Source organism: Pagrus major, chromosome 24 (genome assembly GCF_040436345.1).
Source record: "Pagrus major chromosome 24, Pma_NU_1.0".
Lineage (NCBI taxonomy): Eukaryota > Metazoa > Chordata > Actinopteri > Spariformes > Sparidae > Pagrus > Pagrus major.
Genome location: NC_133238.1, coordinates 3844535 through 3865658, shown reverse-complemented (window position 1 = coordinate 3865658; position 21124 = coordinate 3844535). Strand labels below are relative to the sequence as shown.

At 39.9% G+C, this 21124-nt stretch overlaps 1 protein-coding gene across 1 annotated transcript in view; it reads right to left on the bottom strand.

The window, feature by feature from the left end:
- Positions 1–21124, bottom strand: part of LOC140992146 (semaphorin-5B-like) — a 64930-nt gene that overhangs the window by 17502 nt on the left and 26304 nt on the right. Inside the window, exons 11-19 of the mRNA XM_073462410.1 lie at positions 19411–19528; positions 18093–18277; positions 17511–17654; positions 15855–16002; positions 9834–10059; positions 6842–7063; positions 6567–6737; positions 1247–1396; positions 883–918 (exon numbers count right to left, since the gene is read on the bottom strand). Coding sequence (XP_073318511.1) covers positions 883–918; positions 1247–1396; positions 6567–6737; positions 6842–7063; positions 9834–10059; positions 15855–16002; positions 17511–17654; positions 18093–18277; positions 19411–19528 — 1400 coding nt within the window. The remainder of the gene's footprint in view (positions 1–882; positions 919–1246; positions 1397–6566; positions 6738–6841; positions 7064–9833; positions 10060–15854; positions 16003–17510; positions 17655–18092; positions 18278–19410; positions 19529–21124) is intronic.

Genomic DNA, 21124 nt, shown 5'->3' with positions numbered 1-21124 from the left:
AACAAATGCCTCTTTTGGATATAATAAACAAATGCCTCTTCCCGCTATAATAAATAAATGTGCTCCTACTAGCCCCAGGGAAATAAAATTATGAAGGTGTAAAGGGGCTTGGGTTTTAAGGGGTTCCCAAAATAAACAAAGTTCCCTCAAGAAAGATGAGGGCAGCCAAGAAAACAAAATAGGGCCTAAAAAGACCAGAGTTTCTGGCTGGTAATCTAAGGGAGAAAGGAGAGCTTCAGACTGGGTCAGGGGCAGATTCAGTATGAGGGTTAGAGCCCCCGGTGTGCCATTTCCCACCTCTTTTAAGCCTTTCAAACAGGGTGTCGTCACACCCTGATTGGCTGGGAGGGAAATGCCCCAAGCTGCTTCCACTCCTCAAATCAGGAGTCAGTCTCCCCACCTGATCTGAATCACCTGCAATCAGTCATGATCAGCCCAAACAAAGAAAAATAGCAAACAATTGGACTGCTACAAATATCCAGCAAATTTCCTTGTAATAGAGCCAGGGATTTTCAGAGGTGTCAAATTGAGGGAAAATTTTGTCTTGTGGTGGCTCCAGACAAATTTTTAGAAATCAGGGGCTCAAGAATATTGGTAGGAACCATCATTTGGGAACCATGCATCACCACACAAAATATCATGCGAGTCTGGCCACTAAATATCAAGATTTCTTGCCTTGGACCAAGGACAGACAACTGACTGTCATTGCAATCCTGAGGCCCTGCTGCCAGGAGGGCTGTAAAAGAGGAAACTTAGTCAGGCATTATCATTATCTGCTGCTATCTAATTTCATCAAAAGGCCAATACCAACCCCACACTAACCCAGTCCCATACACAAAAGCCAATATGCTGTGTTGCACACATCTGATTGTTTCCACTTACTTCCACAGCTTTGGTCCTCATGTCCGGGTAAAATAACTGGAGAGCGATGGACAAAAGAAATTAAAAAGGAGAGACATTAATTGTAGGGAAGTGAAATCACTCCAGCTCCAAAAGATCAAACAACAAAAATTACAAAACCAGTTAATTTCTCTCAAAGGCTTCACTCTTCTTGATGTAGGCAGAATGCTGACATCTCCATTAATTCATCTTTTAATTGCTACACAGAGGGATAAAGTCAGCCTTTACTATGTCTGATTAAACTTTTGTATAACTAGATTTTTCCAGTTTATATCAGCAACACTCTGCAGAAATATTCAGCAAACATGCAATTTTAACTACTGAAATTAAATGAAGATGTGCTTACCTGGCACCTCATGAGGTTGGCATGGCCTAGACTGGGTAATGTTGCCCTGGCAGGAACTAGCCTCAACCTCCTGGTCTTCCCCACAGTGACGATTGCGATGCTGCAGACCCTCGTCATCACAGTCCCCCCACTCTGCCCATTCACCCCAGCCTGATGACCAAAGAAAAAAGAGTGGACACAAAGAATGAGAACTTGAGAATAAGATAGACAAACTGAGACAATACAATAGCTTTGTTCTGTCTAGGTCGTTGAAAAAAGTTGATTCCATTGTGTGGACTGCGGATACTTTGTAATCCAGGAAGCTAATCTTATTTAACTTTCCATGCAAGCTTTGGATACTAGCTAAGCTAATTCAGTGTCCAACCTGTTTTCAAACATCTTATAAACTGTCACTGTCACAAAATATAATCTACAGGATTTGTGTGCATGGTCACAAGTATTGAATTGTTTTTGTGACTCTCAGCAGGTTGTCTTTCATGCCTGCACCACATGTCTTTGACTGATGACACTACATTTAGAAACCACACCAGAATGCAGGGATGGCAGTCTGTTGTTAGGTTTAGGCAACAAAAGCACTGAGGATAAGGTTAGGAAAAGGTTCACTCAAAAGTTAAAATTCAGTCATTATCCACTCAACTCCAAGCTGATGGAAAGTCAGGTCAAGTTTTTTGTAGTGTACAAAACATTTGTGGAGCTTTAAGGCAAAACAGCATTGCAGTATTCTCCGAAACAACTATAGTAGCTGGGGACTTGTTTTAAGACGTAAAAAAACAACGTAAAAAAAAAAAAAAAAGAGCATAAAATGGCTCCATACAACTCATGTTAGTGTACACACCATTTGACCCAAGTTTCTAGGAAGAGTGCCAGGCTTGAAAGAAGCAGCTGTAAAACAGTGGACACATTTTTTGAGCGTCACAACTCCCATGAAATGACTCATTCCATCACTCCACACAAGTATATCCTCATTCAAGTTAGCAGAGGGCTAAACTGGAAGTTAGCTAGTTGGCAAGCAGAAGCTTCCCGGACTCTATTAACCCAACAATGCAGAAGATCCAAGTAATTTTATACCCAGGAAGTTGATTTTCTTTTGCTTCATGCACCACTGAACAGATTTCATAAAATGTCCACAGTCTGACCTCTATGATCACTTGTCATTGGAGTAAAAAAATCTTTTGAAATCAATTTCAGATCTCAGGGATTCAAGAGACTTGGATGAGCTGTAGGGAGCAATGTTTTAAAACATGTCCCCATATACTTCAGTTGCTTGGGAGAAAACTACAACATTGTTTTGCTGTTAAGCTCCAGAAATGGTTTGTGGACTACAAAACCTCAGCTGTCTTTCTATCAGCACAGGATAAAGAATGAATTTTCATTTTGGGGAGAACGCTTCTTTAAGTTTAGGGAAAGATTTAGGGAAAGGTCATTTAATTATACGTATTGATGAAGGTTCTTAGTCATCTAGGTCATGGTAATTCTAAGTGCTATATCATAGGCAACTGGACTTATTTCAGTTTCTTGAAGACGTTTCACCTCTCATCCAAGAGGCCTCTTCAGTTCTAACTAACTGGAGGGGAGTTGTGGACTTTTAAACTCTATCTAGGAGTGTCCTTACAGAGTTGTTAGGGCCACTTGTGGGTCAATGACCAAATGGGCCTTCATGTGGGTTGCCAGTGCTAGGTAAGCCCAGGTGTGAATGGTTGTAAATTACGTTAATTAATGTTAAAAAAATAATAATTTTCAATTTTGAACTCATGCTGACTGTCAAGAAAAAAAAATGTGCACATGTTATGGACGCCCAAAAAGAGAGTGAGAGAAAAAAATCTGGTGATCCAATTTTCTAAATGAATCTGATCCAAACTGTTTTGGTGAAATAAAAAGATTTGCCAGGACAATCCTTCTAATGAGGAAGCCAGGTGTCTAGTATTGTAGCTTAGCATCTCTATGCTTCCCCTGCTGGAGCCCTCTGGTAACTACTACTCATCTACTCTTAATACTGCTAGTTTTAACAATGACATTTTTAACAAGACAACTGAGTGTACTCAAACTGCTGCATCTGACAGTATCCATTATAACCATAAACTATAATATAATGTGAAAATACTCATCTTACTATAAAGCAAAGAAGGAGATTTAAGGCTGCTCCTGGCTAATGTCTGGTCGCAGAAATAGGAAATGGACAAAATGAGACTCAGACTGGCCAAACAACACGAAATCAGAGACTGTTGCTCTCATAGAGATCCGCCCCCACCACAACATCTCAGATCAAGCTGTTGCACTCAAGAGTTGGCCCATGTTCTGAGCCAACAGTGTACAGGACTCCAGCTAAATGAGGAGAGGTGGACTATGTCTGTATAACATTGATGCAATCACTGTCTTGTTGCTGCTGTTTCCATGCACCCTGATGCAAATTCAAAAGATGCATTACCTGTTTGTCTATATTTGTATATAAATAACTGTATATATGTTCAGTAAGTTATGTAGCATGAAGGAGTTTACCAACTTCATTTTGTTACGCAATCGTGTATACTATAATGACAAATAAATTACCTTGTACCTTGGATGTGATAGAGCTACCAGCATGTTGCTGCAGTCAAGTGCATGCTATAAAGTGCCACAAATGCCATAAAGTGTGTCGATAGGCTCAGTTTGTTACTGAAATGATGCGTGTTGTTTGCTTACACAGAGGAGAAATAAAATTTCCTGTCCATGCAATGTTATTGCGCCATCTTCATGCAATATTTACTGCAGAATTGGTCCGGACACATTTACCTATAAATCCTTCACAATAATACCTGCTGTAAGTAGTTATTTAAAAGCTTTTATTTTGAAGCAGCAAAATCAGAAAATGTTGGGTTTTCACCAGAAATAACTGGCTTGACTTCTGAAACAGCCGAGAGAGAGAATGAGTTACCAGCTATGAGTCAGGCTGATATAGGTGTCAGCTAATTACAGTTTCAATGTTAATGTGTGGAGTAGAGCCCTGAATTGGGGTTCGGATCCTGTGGGAGTTTCACTGAAACTAAAACACTGATCCTCCTTGAAAAATAGGGGAACTTATGGAAATGGGAAAGATTATGGGGATGGTCTTCCATTTCTATAGCACTTTTCAAGTTTCAGGGGCTGCCATGCAAGGCCTGCTCATCAGGTGCAATTTGGGGTTCAGTAGCTTGCTCAAGGATACTTCAACATGCAGCAGGGAAAGCTGTGGAATCGAATAAGCAACCTTCCAATAACTGGATGACCACTTTGAGCTACAGCCACCCCAGACAACTGTCTTTCCAACTGTTCTTAAGTCATAAATTGTTAAATAGAAATAAATAAATTGATTTAAAATGTAATATTGTTAAATATAACATTATAACACAGGACTCACAATGAGGATATGGAGTCTAACGGTTGTGTGAGAGCTATTACTGGCATTAATTTCAGGCTTTGATCATTTATACATCATTTATACACCATCCAGTGATGGTGAGGATATACCAGGTCCTGACTGGAGAAGGTAGAGTGTATATGCATGTGCACTGTAGTGCACTGTAGCTACACCAGTCCAATTAAACAATGGCCCTGATTCATACCGATGTCTTTTGAAGATTTATTTGCTCTCTCTCTCTCTCTGTTTCAGCAGACACAGTGAAAACTTCAACAAAAATAAAAGACATAAAAGTTTCAGAAATTACATACAACTCCCACTCACTGTTTAAGTCTCTTAAGCTTTTGTCCATTGAGCAATCCGGAACACATTAGCACAACAGAAATGTGCTGAAGGAAACATAAAAATGACCATGTACGCCTCTTGGACCACATGTGGAATATTGTTACTCTGGAGTCGTATATAGTCGTACACTTGGTGAAATATGCACAGTATTCATTCTTTAATGCTATTTGATGTAATCTTGGAATTCTACCATCAATGATGAACTTCCATAAAAGTATAGAGTATTACAGGACTTTCCATTTTGAGTCAACCAAGTTTTACAATTCTGCTGCTTCAAAAAGGGAGCAAGAAGTAGCTTCTTCTGATAAGGGATCTCCAGTGAAACTGATTGACCTGAACTGTGAAAAACTGTGTGGACGGTCACCAAGTCTGCATGTTTAGAATTGTTGGCCACAGTAATTTTATTTTAACATTCCTTTCAGCTTATTTTCTGACTTTCAACCACTGCATGCTGGGATAGGCTCTAACAAAAACATTATTTGCCTACTTAACCCAAATGTTGATCCTTGCTGAGTGAAGAGATTTTCCAACAGTGTCCAGATAAACACCATTATTTAATTGCAGGAACAGCGGCAAACTAACTAGCTTTCCTCCTGTTGATTTCAGCCCAGATTTGTTGTTCACAATGTAGCATCATTAGGTGAAGAAATGTGATGCTGTTTATATTATTAATGCAATAGGCTCTATTATATAAAATTCAAAGTAAAATAAATATAGGAAGATTGGAATGAAAGATGAAAAAATAAAATGGCTTATATAAAATCAGTGTAGTCTAAGCTTTTGGACAATTTTGTCTTGGCTGAGTACTCATTCACATTGTATTTGTAATTAATCACTGACTATACAATTTAAGTGTGGACTTTCAGTTTTAATTTGACCCTTTTTACACATTTATCTACGTAAAATAGTTTTTGATGCAGTTAGAATCTGCAATCTGAGAGAGTAGGGAAGATTGTTATGTCTGCAGACAATAACCTAACTTAATCATATCAATAAAAAAATAATGTTTCAAGTAATACTTTCAGAAATAGAGTGGGACATATATATCTTTTATGAAATGCACATCTGTTTACTTCCTGTCAGCTTTATAGTAATGTTACCTTTGTCTCCAACCTCTCCACAGTTACCTTTGTACATATTGTTAACAATAGTTACCGTTTATTTTTGTATACAGGATTTGATCATTTTGATAATCACCTTTATTGTCTTAGACATTAGCTAGTCACTCAGTGTAACACTAATGCTGGCTTGATTTTCTGAGCTGGACTAACATTATGTTGCCGCATCTCTTTTTACACTGTGCCTGAAAGAGCTGAGAAACATTAGAAACATCAGAGTTGGCAGGAAGTAAACAAACATGCGATTCTTAAAACAGGTCGACGTCACACTACATTATGCAAGCAAAGAAGTGGACCCAGGATTAACCCCCCTCAACTCGATCTTTTCACATGAAACCAAAGGACAGAAATATATGTTACAGCTCTACTACCCACAAGGGGTAGGCTGCTGTTTATTGTTTCACCCACATTTTGTGATTAGCTAAAGGCTATCTGGTTTTACACAAAAACCTTCCATGATGAAGCTTTACAGATGCTGTCATACCTTCACAGACATGTGTATTACAGAGTGCCTCTTCAGTGTGTAGGCCTATACAGATGTCACCTCCACTGGCAGGGGCTGGATTACTGCACATCCGTGTCCGCTGGTAGTGTCCACCCCCACATCTGGCTGAGCACTGGGACCAGGATGACCAGCAAGACCAGGCTCCATTCACTAGAACAGACATAATAAACTTAATTTATGTAATGTACATATTCTGCTCTAGCAACCATATTCTGCTATAGCAACTAAGCTAACAGCCAGAACCTCTCTGTTACCTGGACAGGGTTGAGTGTTGCAGTCCTGATACTCCACTGGGGATCCTATACAGGCGCTGGGGTTGGTCCTGCCCTCAGCCGTCGAGCAGCTACGTTTGCGAGTTCGGAAGCCCTTAGAACATGGTTGAGAACAGCTGGACCATATTTCCCATGGTCCCCAGTGCACACCTTGGGGCTGGGAGAGAGCTTGTCCGCTTGTCTTCACCAAGTCTTCAATCACAGCTGGAAAAATACACAGAAAACACATTTTATTTGCTTTTTAGGATGTAAATAAAAAGGGATTTTATCGATCGGCCACATACACATAGGCATCCATCACAAATTATTTACATGAATGAGGAGTACATCCTGTCGTTTCAATGAGGCCAGCAGAAATAATGTGATGACAGAAGTTGCAGAACATTAGATGAAATGATAAAATGGCATTCTCACCTTGTCAGCTTGAACTATTTTGGAGAAAAATTGCTGAACTGATTTTCAGTCCTTTTTTTTTTATGAAAGAGATTCCATGAAGCCTGCATGTCTGGAGGAAGTGGACATGTGCTTCCCCGTGATGGTTCAGTGATGTTGAACAATCTGCTGATTGATGTCTACAGACAGTTTGGCCACATCCTGCTTTTGAATAAACCAGCTGTGTTTATTGAGGCACATTGTGAGCTTTGCCACCAGCACCACTTTTTAAAGCCCAATCACATACTTGTATAAATGAAAACATGTAGAGGTAGGGGATTCCTGGAATCAAATCTATTTTTTAGTGGTGCTCTTTGGATAGGGATACATGACATAAAAATCACAACAAAAAAAAACTCCAAGGCAGTCTCTTTTTAAACAATTAAAATACCCTTATTGTCAGAACTCTTTTGTTCCATTAGCTCCACGAGAGTCGACTCCCTTGCAAAGGCTGGTTGCAGAAAACTTATGAAAGTTTGTTTTTAAGGTCTAACATGACCATGTCCTGACCATGGCCTTACCACAGTGTTTCTACATGTGTAAGCATCAAACTAGGGGACATTTTTTACAGCCACGTTTGTGGCAACAACAACAACAACAAACAAAAAAAAATGAACAAGACCTCCAGTTTGACTTCATTTCAATGCACCTGTAATTATGTGTCTATAACTCTCGGATCAGGAGCACTTTACCAAATTGATCACACCTGTAGATGTGACACCAGTCGCTGCACACTATACAGTAGGGTGTGTCACAGCTCTGGCTGTGGTTCCTCTGGGCAGGTGGATGTTTATGATGAAGAAGATGAGCTTGGCGAGATTGAGATGAGATTCTATTCTCTGTTCATTTCATTGTGCCCATTCAAGGACATCAATGTATCAATACATCAATCTATGTAATGCTTATGTGACGGCCACTGCCTAACTGTGATATTTGGGTTTTGTAGACACGTTACTGTGTTGTGCTGTTTCTCTTTAAAGGTGGAGAAGGTAGCAGTAGCCAGCATGATTTGGAGCACATGGGCTGAGCGCTCCCACATAATAGAAGCCCAGCCCAGCTCTGCGCGTTCTCTCTCTCTCTCTCTCTCTCTCTCTCTCTCTCTCTCTCTCTCTCTCTCTCTCTCTCTCTCTCTCCAGGTTATGACACTTATTAGTTGCCACTCATAACATTTCATACTGAATTAATAATGTTTATCATGCATTTCTGAATATGTGATGTTGTACTAATTCATGCATTTGATATTTGGTATCATTTAATAGCTGAGAGTGCCACCTTGTCAAATTTGTAAACCTCAATCTCTTAAAATAAATACATTTTGTCCACAATAAATAGATTAATAGATAAATAAATAAATAAATAGGATTGGTTTAAAAAGAGTAGTTGAAATACATTCAGTTCATGGTTAAAAATGCTAAAAAAATGCTTTAAAAAATGCTTTATTTCTTTTGATTGTTACAAATGTAATAGAATATCTTTCTGGAGAAATGTTTGGAGTCACATGGGTTTGCTTGTCACAGCATGTGTGACAGAAAAAAGAGAGCAAGGGGGAATAACGAGTGAAAATGTTTGTGTGGAGGTGTGAGAAATTGTACAAGAAAGGTTTGTATCTCCTTATGTTTTTCATTGTCGGTTAATCTGCAAAAGGACATGCTTTTGTGAGTAACAGAGAATTTCCACCTGAAGTTTCTTGTGCTGTTACCTGCAAGCAGCCGCTCGTTAATTAAGTGAGTGGTCAACTAGCAATGTGAACAGACTGTAGCCGCTGCTAGCTAGCCCCACACAACAGGTGGCTCCGTCTGGACTGTTTCCGACCTGGAAAACGAGAGACTACAACTAGATAGCACTCTGATCCACCCGGGATTGCTCAGAGTTCCTCTGGCAGTGCTGGATAACCACCGAACTCTATGACTATTCCACCCTGCTGCCATCCTGCTCATGGACAGATGTCTATGGACTGCTAATCTTCTCTGACGTCGTGAAGCGACCGATATGTTTTTGGTCTCTGCTTTCACAAGCATTGACACAGGCCTGAAACGATTTTATTTTTGAAATATCCCTTTGCCGAGTGTTTATTGATGTGTGCATAATATGTTTTGAGTCACTTATAAGTAAAAAGAAAAGCCCAGGAAAGCTATTTAATTTGTTGCAAAATGCAAAAAGTTCATATTTTTGTTTATCTTTGCCTCATAATTAAAGTAAGAAATTACTTCTTTTAATTTTAAAATGGTTTCCAGGTGTGTTTCTTATTTTAGAGGGTAAGGGACATATTCATTAGACTGATTAGACTTTTAGATTAGACATTTTTGGTTGTATCTCAGAGGTTAAAGGTTTCTAGAGTGACCCAAGATAAATAACATTAAGTTAAACAGAGTTATCTAAGTTGAATGACGTAAAGAACTCATCTACCTACATATAGACGGTAGATGGGCTGCACAACCAAGAACACCTGCTGGCAACTGACAAGAGGGAAAAGTAAAAGGGAAAACATAGCTACTTTTGTTAACAACACTGCACAGCAGGAAGTAATGTTCCTAATACTCACAGTCAGTCTTGCAGACTCCAGACCCATCATTAGGGCAGAACCGCGTCTCCAACTTCTTCTTGCCCAGCTGGAGCTGCTGGGGGTCAGGTATCAATGCCCGACAGGTGTACCTAAATCTCTGCTCTTGCCTCGATCCATCATGACTGATGTTGACTGGCATCCAGGGGGTCCAGGGGGTGTTGCGGCGCACCTCAGGACAGGCCTCAAGGTTACAGGCCTTAAACTCCTGGAAAACAGGATGGAGGAACATTTTTACCATTAATGGAAAGAAAAAGTCTGAACCAAGCTTCTGCAGGTTTTCATCATCTCCCACAGCCACAGGATCCCACTGTTTGAGTAATTCAATATAAACTGCTTGCAGGGACACACATGCTGCCATAATACATTCTACTAGACAACACAAATCTTGCAGATCTTTCTGGAGGGACTTATTATGCAGCTAATTTCTGTGTTTAATGGGACAATTTAAACTCCAGTCTGGTGGCTGTGAAGGGGCAAAATTGAAGGCAGCATGGAGAGACAAAATGATTACTTCACAGGCAGTTTTGAGTTTTTCAACCACTGACAAGCAGCACTTCTGGCTCGTCAATGGGTCCAAGAAACACAATTGGCATTGTTTGTGGATGGAAAGCCAGCAGGAGCACCTGCCCTTTTGATAATCAGCGCACTTTTGGCAAAGTGGGTAGAGTAAACCTTGGTACACTTTCTCTGTGATGCTCCTCAGCAGCAGGGGGAAATGAAGCAGTTGTGGAACTTACATATGATGTATTTTTTGAATTTTCCACAATTACAGACACAAACCCTCGTACACAGACCTGGAGAGAAAGCATGATTACAATTGTAGGGGGGGACATTATAATAAAGTAAAAGACAAGACAGAGCAAAACAAAAATAAGTAGTGTTTCCCACAAATGGACTAATTTGTGGCAGTGCGCCACAGAATCAACACCCCCACATATTATGTTTCAATTTTTTATTTTTTTTTAATGCTATTTAAAAACGCAGCGTATTCGTTCAGCTACATTTCCTTCACCTGCTCTCCCTCTGTCTCTCTGTCACACACATTGAAATGACCAATTCTGGAGTGTCTGAGGGTGAGGGTGAATATAATATATCAAATAACCGTCTGACGTTGTGAAAAGAGCGCCTATCATTAATAAACCCTGTTTGGTCAGTGGAAATAATGGTCGACAGAACTGATTCTAAATGTCTTGCCACTATCTTAGCCAATAGCTTGACGTCCGCGCACAGCAGAGAGATGGGGCGAAAATTGCTACAGTAAAGGGGATCTTTGTCCTTTTTTAATATAAAAGAAATAGTGGCGTGGCGTAATGTGGTGGGGAGAAGGTCAGATTGTAATGATTCATTGAACATATTTAACAGTAATGGAGATAGTTTATCAGCAAATGTTTTTAAAAATTCAGCCAGGAAGCCATCGGGCATTTGGGCATTTCCTACTCTGCATCGACATTAAAGCACTTTTATGTTCACTATTGTAAAGGGTTCATCCAAGCCAGAGGATGTTTAAGGGCCTAAAAAAGTTTTCATATTGCGTCTCATTAGATGAGCACTCAGAAGTATATAATGAACTACTAAAGTCCCTGAATTGCTCATTAATGGTTTTAGGATTAATAGTTGTTCCATTGGTAGTATTTATTTCTGTTATATGTGTAGAGAAGAGGACTGTCGTATTTGGTGAGGAAGCAGTCTACTTGGTTTGTCTCCGAATTCATAGTAATTATGCTTTGGTTTTAATATTGATGCTGTTGCCTCATTAGAGGCCAGGGCGTCAAATTCAGCTTTTTTTCATGGGCAGTTCCTTAAAAAGATCTGCACTGGGTGAGTCTATGCATTATGTTTGTAGTTCTGATACAGCTCTGATGAGACAAGGACTCCTTTCAACAGTAATTTTTCTCTCGTAAGCAGAGAGAGATAAGATATAAGATATTACTTCTCCCCGCAGATTACATTTACATTTAGGGCATTCAGCAGCTGCTTCTGTCCAGAGTGACTTACAGTATTCATACATACATTCATACACTGATGGCGGTGGCTGCCATGCAAGGTGCCGACCAGCACATCAGGAGCAGTTTGGGGTTCAGTATCTTGCCCAAGGACACTTCGATATGCAGACCAGGGGAATTGAACCAGCCACCTTCAGATAACAACCTTTAGATAACAAGACGCTGGCTCTACCCCTGAGCCACAGCCACCCTGCTTTGATAGGATTTGCATGTCTCCCAAACTGTTGCTGCATTAGTGGAAATGAAGAGGTCTATGCGACTGCTGATAGTGTTAACAAAATCGGCGAATTAAAGCGCCAGGGGGACCGCGACAGGGATCTACCAGGAAGGCATATGTCAACTATGACTATTGCATGGTCTGAAATTACTATGGGGTCATAGGAGCATGAGCTGACAGAGGAGAGTAATTTGCTGTCAATTACAAAAAAATCAATTCAGGAGAAAGTACCATGGACAGGAGAAAAGAAAGAACTGCTTGCTACTAGGGTTGAAAATTTGCCACACATCTGAGACTGCGTATTGCTCCATGCTGAATGACTGTTGATGACTTAGATTGGACACATGGCATGTTAGACGAGTGAGGGATCAAGACAAAAAATTTTGCCAGGTTCAGACAGGACGCTGAAGCGCCGCGAAGCGCCATGCTCAGAAATTCTTGCGCGAGCCACAGCCCTTCTGTCCACACCAGACGCGAATTTCTCTGCGCCAGTCGGCAAGCGGCTCTGTTCCTCGGCTTTTCTGTAGTCACAGCGTTGGAGCTGTCCTTGTAGAATGTATGCTGGGGGTCATACAACTCACCGTACTTCTCCACTTCCACAATCAACTTCATATCATCCATCTTCAACAACTCCAGTGTCTCTCTGCCTCTCTCTCTCACTGTCTCTGTTTGCGTGTGTATGTTTTGACACCCCACCCCCACCCCTTATAGCCAGCTCACTGTTTGATTCCCCTTTTTATATCAGCTCACTCTATAGTCTCTCTCTCTCTTTTTGTGTGTATGTTCATCTCGTGCTCTGATTAGATACACACACACACGCACGCACGCACGCACGCACGCACACACACACCCAGACAGACATATATATCGCATTTGTCAATTGGGGTGTTTAATTATTGAAAATAGTTTTATTTTTGAAATTTGTTTTATTTTGAAAATTGACCGGATTCTCTCGTGGTTGCTTTGTTTGACTTCCTGCCAGGCTTGACACATTCGGCCGCGGCACGTGAAAAAAATAGACCAGATGCCGAAACGATCGCTGCACGCCGCGTGCCGGCAGTGGAGCAGAGCGCCGCGGCGCTTCCTATGTGAACGACACCATTGGTTAACATGGCCACCGAAACAAAAATGGCTCCGCTCCTTGGCGCTTCGCAGCTAATCGCGGCACTTCAGCGTCCTGTCTGAACCCAGCGTTAAAGTCACCACCAAGGATAAGCTGGCAGGAATGTAAGTCAGGGAGAGAGAAAAATACGTTTTTGAAAAAATCCTCTTTGTCCCAATTTAGACCATACACATTCACCAAAGTCAGATTATTGCCACGAATTTTCCCAGATGGTAATAAAGCGCCCGTTGGGGTCTGATATGACCCTAGACACTGAAAGCGGGACTGATTTGTGGACAAGAATTGCAACCTCACAAGCCCTACTTGAGAAGGAGGAGTGGTAAAGCTGGCCTACCCAGCCTCTACGGAGTTTAAGGTGATCTGACGGCTTGAGATGGGTTTCCTGTAAGAAGGCAATTTTAGTGTTTAGCTGTTTCAAATGGTTAAGCACTGTATTACGCTTTACAGGAGAGTTCAGCCCTTTGACATTCCAACTAGTAAATCTTAAGGCTCCCTTTGGTGTCAGGGGGCTAGAACTTAACATAGAATGCTATATGGGGGGCTGGGTCGGTGTTGTACCAGTACTCCTCTATCCCCATGACTGGTGCCCCCCGCCTGGAAGCTAGCAACCTGATGAGAGAGGACATGGCACCTGACCGGGCTGAGCACATCTAGTTGCAGAAGCAGCACACAGGTAAAAAACAACAAAAACAAAAACAGAAAAAACAAACATCAAACATACAGGCCCCTCCCACCCATCCCCTCCCCTTAGCCCAAGCCCAATCCAGTTGCTGTAAGGAACGACAGCAACCCATAACACTCTGATACATAGATCAGCATATCTTAATACTTAATCCTACCGCTCAATTCCCACATTGTATTGTAATAAACTTTAAGCTAAACCTTTTTAAATACCTCTAGCAACACATTAAAACGATTGTAACAATTGTAACAGGCACTTGTAGGTTATCCTGTTTTCTTCCCTACCAAAAAAGCATCGAAGCCTTGTTAGTGTAATGGCGCGCTGAATAAGTAAATAAGTAAATTAATAAATTAATAAACACTAGGGAAGTTGGGAGATGACTGCTATGTGAAGCAAAAGCAGTGATATGTAAATAACCACCACAATAATAGGCTGACGTGGACACAAATGTTTTAAAAGTACAGTAGTGACCCGATAAGCAAGAGGACATAACTTGTGAATTGTTAATGGGAATAGTGATAAAGTGCAGATAGGCTTAGTTAAACTATATGGCATGTGTCAAAAATGAACAAGCAAAGTTACAGATCAAGACAAAAAAAAAAAAAAAGATATTGGCAATTATAACGAGGATAATGTGTTAGTTCAGTTGCTTACGGATCTGTGTTCAAGTTCTGGACAAATTTGACAGCCTCTTTAGCAGACAGGAGCCAGGACTTCTCTCTGCCGGGCATGGTGATGCGCATCAGATACAGTTCAGCCATGGGACTTGGTGCGCTGCTTTAGCACATTGGGGCTATAGTCATCATAGAAGCGGACCTTATGGCCTTCGTAGATCAGATTAGGGTTGGGTTGCCAGGGAACCAGTTTCACTATGTTGTATATTGTTTGATTATTTGTTGTTGTTGTTGTTGTTGTTGTTCTTCTTCTTCTTCTTCTTCTTCTTCTTCTTCTTCTTCTTCTTCTTCTTCTTCTTCTTCTTCTTCTTCTTCTTCTTCTTCTTCTTCTTCTTCTTCTTCTTCCAGAGAGTTTTGTTGAGTCACCATAATAATGGAGGTACTCCTCTACTGTTGGAGCATGATTGATCCCAAAAGAGGACCAATAATGCATGGCGACAAATAAATGAAGAGGTTCGTCTGCCAGGTTTTTAGCCGGTTTTGTGACATATTTTGTTAAAAGACATTTGAACCACAAATGTTATGCATGCACTCTATGTGTTATATAGTGTGTCCCACAGGAATCAATGGACTTCAGGTTAATGCAATATTTTTGTGTTCTGCAACTATAACTATATTGTAATTTTTAAAAATACAGGTCATTTTCACAAGATAACTTAAATGGCTATGCACTTGATATTATAGTAGGCGGAAGTCACCATGGAGTGGAAACATTGTATTTAGTATTTATCAAGTGCTGCAATCTTAACATTCAGCTTGAATCCTACGAAAACACAAAAACACATTTAAATTGTGAAAGACCTGAGTTATTTTAGCTTAATTGACATTGCACGTCCTGGGATTGAGTGTTGCACATGAGCACATTGCGATGTTGATGCTAAAACACAGTATTTTGTGGAGCCCTAGTGTAAACCATATTTATCCTACAGTGTATACTGATTTTTTGCCAAACCCTGCAAATCAGTCATATCAGTGCAGGTTTAGTAGAATGACACTGAGCATTAGGATCAGACAAACAAACACCATTTACCTTGGGGATAGTTATTTCATAAACACAATATCCCACAATAGAATGTTTACATTTGTTAATACATTAATAGAGCTGGTCACTTTTTCAGTTTTCCTCATAGTTAAAGCAGGTGAACTGAGTTATAAAAAAATAAATAAACAAAATAAAAATATAATGATAATAACAACAACAACAACAACAACAACAACAACAACAATAATAATAATAATAATAATAATAATAACAATAATAATAATAATAATAATAATAATAATAACAAGCGCTATATTACCATGGAACACCCAGGACAGCTGTTGCCATTCTCACAAATTCTGGTCCTGGAGTGGACCCCCCCTCCACATTCTGCATTGCAGTGAGCCCAGGATTCCCATGCTGTCCACAACACTGGCAGAGGACAGGGCTTTTTCTCATTGCACAGCCTAGAAAAACAGAGACACATATATAATTATAATAATATATATAATATAGTGATGGCTGTTAATGGAACTTCTAGCAATGCTGTTGCATATTTTGTTATCAGTTATTTTTTTATATTACAGTACATATTATTTCAGTACTTACAGTGCCTTAAAAAGTATACACCCCCTTGGATGTTTTTTCCCTATTATTGCTTTTATAAATGGAATCATGGTCAATATAATTTGGCTTTTTTTTTCACAAGAACAAAGTTATGTCAAGTAAATAAAAATATATCATGTACAATAAGTGATTGCATAAATATTCACCTCCTTTAAAGTGACAGTTAGTGCTAGTAGTCTCACAATTAGTGAAATGGAGATCACCTGAGTGCAGTGAATGTGTCTCAAGTGATTGTAGCATAAAGTCCCCTGTGTCTGAAGGTCCAGTCACTGGTTAATCAGTACTTCTGGCTACAATTACACCATGAAGACAAAAGAACACTCCAAGCAACTCTATGAAACAGTTATTGAAAAGTCAGGGGATTGATAGAAAAACATTTCCAAGTCACTGAACATCACCTGGAGTTCAGTTAAATCCTTCAATAAGAAAATGGAAGGAATATGCAACATGTGTAAACCTCTAGAGCAGACCGTCCTCACACACTGAGTGACTGTGCAAGAAGGAGACTAGTGAGGGAGGCCACCAACTATTCATAACTATTCTGAAGGAGTTAAAAGCTTCAGCAGCTGAGATGGGAGAGACTGCACACAACAACTGTTGCCCAGGTTCTTCACCAGTCAAAGCTTTATGGGAAAGTGGCAAAGAGAAAGCCACTGTTGAAGAAAGCTCATTAAATCTCAACTAGAGTTCACCCAGAGGCATGTGGGAGACTCCCAAGGTCAACTGGGAGAAGGTTCTTTAGTCTGATGAGACCAAAATGGAGCTTTTTAGCCATCAGACTAGACGCTATGTTTGGCGGACACCAACCAATGCACATCACCACAAACACACCATCCCCACCGTGAAGCATGGTAGTGGCAGCATGGTGGTGGGGCTTGTATAGGTAGAGGGTAAAATGAATGCAACTATGACTTGGTAAAAGATTTATTTTCCAGCAAGACAATGACCCGAAGCATACAGCGAAAGCTACACAGAATTGTTTAAAAACAACAAGGTGAATGTTCAGGAGTGGCCGAGTTGAAGCCCAGACCTCAATCCAAAATAGAATTTGTGGCTGGACTTGAAAAGGGCTGTTCACGCCCAATCCCTGCGCTCCCACACTCAGTGCTGTAATTGCGGCCAAAGGTGCTTCTACTAAATACTAACTTGAAAGGGGTGAACATTTACGCAGTCACTTATTTTACATTATATATTTTTAATAAATTGACTTAATTTTGTAGAAATCTGTTTTCACTTTGACATTAAAGAGGGTTTTTTTTGTAAATTTGTCTGAGTATTTCTGATTCTGATTCTGATTTATTTCATTGATGGCAACATTTCTGCCTCCTGGTGCAGAAAGTGATCTCACCTTTCCTCTCGACCCTGGCCGACACAGATTCGACCCCCGTGGCGAGGTGAGGGGTTGTTGCAGGACCGCTGGCGTACTTCAAATCCGATACCACAGCTGCTGCTGCACTGGCCCCATGAAGACCAGGGGGTCCAGCCGCCATTCCTGAGGAACAGAGCCTGTGAGGTTCCACTCTTATCAACCGTGTTTCCAACATCAGCAGTTGTTAACTACTGTTAGATATTATATACTAGCTCGCAAGTCTAAAATATGTGCCTCATATTTCACAATTAATTCAACTTCACATGCTTTTTCCAACTTATCCACTTTTTAACAGTTTTTTAGTTCTTTATGCACTTTGTAGTTCTAATTATGTAAGCACAAATCCATGAAATGCAACTACCTAAGGACTCATTTATCATTCCTTTCTCAAAGTACTTTATTGATAAAAGAGTGAGGTCTATAGATTTGTTAGGCCAATTTTGCCTCGTTGAGAAATCAGTAGCTGACAGTAACTGAAGCAATGAAAGGTTAGGGTTAGGGTTGCCAGTACAGTACGGTATTTCAAAGGTGACGGTTTAGATTACTGTCTGCATACTGTACCTGGAACAGTTTGCCACCTGGATAGTCGAACCCTTACATTCAACCCCGCCACATCGGGCCGCGGGTCCATCACACATGCGGGACCGACACACACAGCTGCTGACAGAGCCCTCGCCATCGTGGTGATTACAAGGTTGCCATGGTGCCCAAGGACCAAAACTGCCATCCTGTGTCAGGTTCCTCACCTCCAGAGAGGATTTAAGGGGAGCTTAAAGTCCATGCCACATGCACATAAATAAGTTACATTTCCCTAAATGTACCATTTTGGTGTATATCTACAACTAGATACCTGTCAGAATTGATTTAAGGAAAAATATTACTATAATATTGTTACTTAATAAACAGCTGAATCAACTGTGCAATAAAGAAATAATTAAATGAATGCGAAATGCATTTTAGATTTGATATTACTATAAAATCACTCACATTAAGGGTACAATGTTTAAGATATAGCCAGATTAAAAGCTAGCTCGAAAATTATAGGAGGCAGCATTTCACCAGAGCAAACGCAAACTGCTGCTCACTGTACTCTTTGCTAGCTATCTTTGGCTGTAGCTAACTGACATTAGCTAGTTAGCTTTGTAACCATGGAGTTTAATGGCTCTATTAGCTGGCTTGAGTCTGCCTGTGATGATTGGGGGAGATACTACAAGCAACTGGGCTCAGCTCAATTTACACTCCTCCCAGTCAACATGGCTAGACACCAGACTGGGACTCTTTTCCCTTCAAAAGCTACACATTTATCTTTACCAAACCAGAGGTAATTGTGGAAAGACAAACCAAGAATGTTTTGGTGAGTTTTATTTAATTTTATGTAGAGTTTGAATGACAATTTGTTTTTAACAATGAGTTAACAAGGCAATTAAGCTTGTCTTAGTTGGGTAAAACATACATTTGAATTCAGATTCAGAATTTGGTTGTATTTTTCTGTTAATAGGGAAAATAGATGTAAAATATTTCTTTTCTTGTCATTTTGTGAGTTTATTTTATTTACTTATAAAACAACTAGAAAAGGCTCTTGTCTCTTTAAGTACAAAGTGGTATTACGAGACAGGACGGCCAGGGCTAGCTGACACCATAGACATCTTTGACATACATTTCTTACATTCAGTTAATAATAGTGTATTTTCTTTATTGTTTTAAGCTAATCTTCTGGCCATATCTTACATATTGCACCTTTAAAGTTACAGTATTTTTTTTTTTTATCATTGAACAATAACCTCTTGTAAATCAATAAAACTGATGTAAAAGTTAATCATTAAATACAGTGGATATACTGTAAAGACCAATATACCAGGACTAACTCTGTGTGTCTTACTGGGCACTCAGTGATGTTTTGGGTCCACTGGTTCATGTTGGAGCTCTCCTCAATGGTGGTACAGCGCTTCTGCTTGTGATCCCAGCCACAGTAAGGGTCCCGAGCTTCCATGCAATGACTAAAATGAGTGTAGACAGACATTTAATCAGCAATTATCTAATCTTAGTCTGTCTGCAACAAAGTCTTGTTTGCTTTTAAATAGTAATTCAAAACAATATGGAACACTACAGTCTACAGTCAGTAGGATGCTTGTTGTTGTTGTTTTCTCTGCATTAAAGAACAGTCATTTATATTTAGGGTCAAGCAATTGAAAATATTATTCCAATTAATTCCTTTGTGACTAATTATTCAAAATGAATTGCACATACCAATATTTGCTGTAAGCACTTAAAAATATTTCAATACAAATTTGTTTTAGTAGAAGAGTAAATCAATGAATAAATAGACATTCTAAACTTTAAAAGGAGGTGATAATTGAAGCTTGAACTACTACTGTTTTATGAAGCCCCATTCCAGTGTATTTTGGTATTTTTATGATCTTTACTGACAGTGTTTTTAATATAAATTAATTTTGAGCTTAAACCTGTCACTAAAATTAAATGGACTACACTAGAGTCTGGGACTTTTATGTCATCCACCAAGCTTGTTATAAGAGTGGTGTGGCTCCTTTAAGAATTGGACAGTTTGTAGTGAATGAGTGGAGAGCAACGGTCGGTGGCTGCGCTCAGAGCAGTCGCTGGAGCAGACGGAAAGTTTATCAGTGAAGTTGAAGCAGTAAATGTACAGTGCAGGTTACAGTTTGCCCATGAATAAACTCTGCAGCTCCTTAATATACAAGAAGATATGCAATTATATCTGTGCTAATACCCCGGCTATTGCTATCCATCCCAATGATGTAAATCATGCTGAAACGGCAGTCTAGTACTATCCAACTACTAACCACAACCCATTCTCGCTTTAATAAAGAATGTTAACTGTTAGACAGGAAGAAACAATGGTTGGAGTAGGATTTTTTCCATCTAGGAGGCCTCTGCTCAGCAGCAGAACCATTCACTGGTGTCCTTAATCTGCTCAATGTGTCCATCCTTGTACAAGATGCTAAGCAGGTTTTGAGGTAAAACAGACTGAGCACCGAGTTATTTCATTTAAGTTATTTAATGCTGTGGCGTGTGTTGGTCAGCTAGCTGCTCTGCTCCATTAATGTTAATCATGTGGCATACTTCACGTTTGTCTCACAAAGCTAATGTTTCAGTCATTAAATTATAGAAATGCTTGCAACGGCTGCCTTTTTTGAAGATGAACTACAAGATAACTCGATAACTTATCTGGGTGCTGCACTACGTTGGCAGTTCTGTCCCGCTTTTTTGTTCCGTCAACATATCTCTTTTAATTAACATTCAGAAAATTGATTGTTGACATTTGTGGATCAATTCTAAATCATAGGAGGCAAGATTCTTATGTGAATCATTTTTTTAACCCACCCCCCTACTTTTCAGGCCCTTTTTCTTTTCAGATATCCATGTCAACTGCCCCCGTGGGTCAGTCATCGTACATATGGAATACGTATTTGAGTGGAGAGATAGTCTCGATACAATAGAGAACCTCTATTGTAGGAGCACTACTGATACTGAGAAACTGATGTACATATACTATTTTGTAGGGTTGTCAACATTTTCAAGTAGTGAATTTATTGTCCACAAACTCATTAAATGCC